Source organism: Apodemus sylvaticus, chromosome 1 (assembly GCF_947179515.1).
Source record: "Apodemus sylvaticus chromosome 1, mApoSyl1.1, whole genome shotgun sequence".
NCBI lineage: Eukaryota > Metazoa > Chordata > Mammalia > Rodentia > Muridae > Apodemus > Apodemus sylvaticus.
Window position 1 is genome coordinate 100,973,350 of NC_067472.1, and position 2,729 is coordinate 100,976,078.

Genomic DNA, 2,729 nt, shown 5'->3' on the forward strand with positions numbered 1-2,729 from the left:
CCGCAGTCAAGTTGTGATCATGAACATCTTCCTCTTCTTTTTCAGAAATATTTTAAGGATTAATTTATTTTACCATATAGTGTGTATAGGTGTTTTGCCTGTATATACTTCTGGGTACCAAGTGCGTGGTCCAGGATCCCAGAAAATGGCACCAGATCTACTGTGACTGGAATTAAGCACAGCTGTGAACCACTATGTGGGTGCTGGTAATCAAATCCTATCCTCCACAAGAGCAACAAGTGCTTTTAACCACTGAATCATCTCGCTAGCTCCCATTTTCTTCTTCTTGATGGATGTAGAATTGATCATTCCATTGCTGCCATTCACCTCTACTGCCATCCTCTAAAGGGAATTTTACTAAAAATTAAGTATACATGTTAACTAGTCTTGCTATATTAACTTACTATTGAATGGAGCAGAAGGTAAGATCACAGACTCTGGACACTATCTGAGTACAAATCTTAGGTTTCAACTTCCTAGTCAATCTTGGGAAAGTTTCTCAATTCACTTTCCCTGTCTGCAGAACTTACAAAGAACAGTACTTGCATCATAGGCTTCCACAGGAAATGAGAGAGAAATTTTCTGAAATGCTTTGAGACACAATTTACATGTGGAGTTTACTATTCAAAGTAGATGACCTTGAGTGGATGCCCTGTAAATGTGGAGAGATCAAATTTAAAAAAGGTATTTTGAGATAAAAGGCTATACCTTTTCCCCCTGCAATACTACAATCAGTGTTATTTCACATATAGTCAGATTACTTCCTAAACCCATACTCACTCAGGCCAAACACCTTCTGGAAGCCCACCTTCAGCTCCTGAGTCCTAAGGGCATATACCATAGGATTGAGAGATGGAGGGATGACAATATGCAGCACATTGAGGAGAACAGGGATGAGGGGAACCCTTCTTCCTGCTAGGTGAGTGACAGATAGTATAACAATAGCTGTGTAGTAAAACATAATGAGGATGAGGTGGGAGCTGCAGGTACTGAGGGCCTTAGATATTGCCTCAGTGGAGTTCAGCCTCAGCACTGAGCGAATAATCAAAGCATAAGAAGCATAGACCAGAATCATGTCAGTTCCAAGTATTAACCAGGCCAGTGTCAACTGGTAGAACCTGTTAACAGTGATATCATCACAGGCCAGACTAATGACCCCCAAGTTAGAGCAAAGGCAGTGGTCTATTTCATTCCTGGAGCAGTACTGTCTCTGGGCAGCCAGTACAGGCACTGGGATGGTTAACAGGCCATTCCTGAGCAGCATGGACAGTGTGGCTTTGGTTACAAAAGCTTCAGTGACTATGGAAGGATACTGGAGGGGATAGCAAATAGCCACATATCTATCTATTGCCATGCATAGGAAGATGCCTGACTCCATGCACATAAAAGTATGTATAGCATAGATCTGAGCAAAACACTCAGAGAGGCTGATGGTCTTGGCATCAAACCACAAGATGGCCAGGATCTTGGGCATGCTGGTGGTAGCCAAGCCAATATCTACTGCAGCCAAGATACCAAGAAACTGATACATTGGCTGATGCAGGTTAGGCTCACAGTAGATGGTGATCAAGATGAGGAGGTTAGCACCAAGAGCTACAATGTAAAGCAGAACCATAGGCAAGGACAACCAGATCTGGAACTGATGAATGCCTGGGAATCCCAGTAGAATGAACTCAGACACTTGGAACTCTGAGCTGTTTGTCTCATGCAGGGCAGTTCCCATCTCATGGAGTGTCTTGTTCTCAGCATTTGCCTGTAGATTGAAGGGAAACAAACAAACGAAAGAAAACCATTGTCAGGAAATTGAATGGGGTTGTATAGCAGTGGGGGATGGAGAATTAGGGGTAGCCACTTGAAAGTCTCAGATACTAGAAAAGAAATTGGCTCCCAGGACACAGTGGGGGTGACTTTAGGTGAAATTTGCAACAAAGGGGAAAGAGAACTTGTAGAGTTCATATCCAGAGGTTAAGCATGGTTCTCAGTTGAGGGATAGGGACAGCTGCCTATCTGAAAAATATTAACCCAGAACTGCTCCTATCTAAAGGAAATGCAGGGACAAAGAATGGAATAGAGACTGAAGGAAAGGCCATCCAGAGACTGCCCTACCTAGATATCCATCCTGTCTACAGATACCAAACCCAGACACTTGCCCAGAAGCACTTGCGGACAGGAGCCTATTATAGCTCTTCCCTGAGAGGCTCTGACAGAGCCTGACCAGTACAGATGCAGATTCTTGCAGTTAACCACCTGACTCAGCACTAGCACCCCAGTGAAGGATTTAGGGGAAGGCCTGAAGGAACTGAAGGGTTTGCAACCCCATAAGAAGAACAACAATATCAACCAATCAGATCCCCCAGAGTTTCCAGGGACTAAACCACCAAGGAAAGAGTAGGCATGGCTCCAGCTGCATATGTAGCTTTGCCTAATCTGACATCAGTGGGAGGGGAGACCCTTGGTCCTGTGGAGGCTCAATGCCCCAGCATAGAAGAATGCTAGGGCAGTGAGGTAGGGGTTTGTGGGTGAGTGGGGAAGCACCCTCATAGAAGCAAGGAGAGGAGATGGGATGGGAGGTTTGCAGCAGGGAAACTGGGAAGGGGGATAATATTTGAAATGTAAATAAATAAAATAACCAATAAAAAACACATAATTTGATGAAGAGGCACTTTTGCGTCAAGTCTTTCATTCACAGACATGGACCATTTGTTCTTTTATTTACACTGGGTGGCTAG

At 44.0% G+C, this 2,729-nt stretch overlaps 1 protein-coding gene across 1 annotated transcript; it reads right to left on the minus strand.

Moving 5' to 3' along the window:
• Positions 1–757: 757 nt before the first annotated feature.
• On the minus strand, positions 758–1,726 carry LOC127680437 (olfactory receptor 688). Its single transcript, XM_052175893.1, has one exon. It carries the CDS (start codon positions 1,721–1,723, stop codon positions 758–760), a length of 966 nt encoding a protein of 321 aa, XP_052031853.1. The 5' UTR covers positions 1,724–1,726.
• Positions 1,727–2,729: the final 1,003 nt, after the last annotated feature.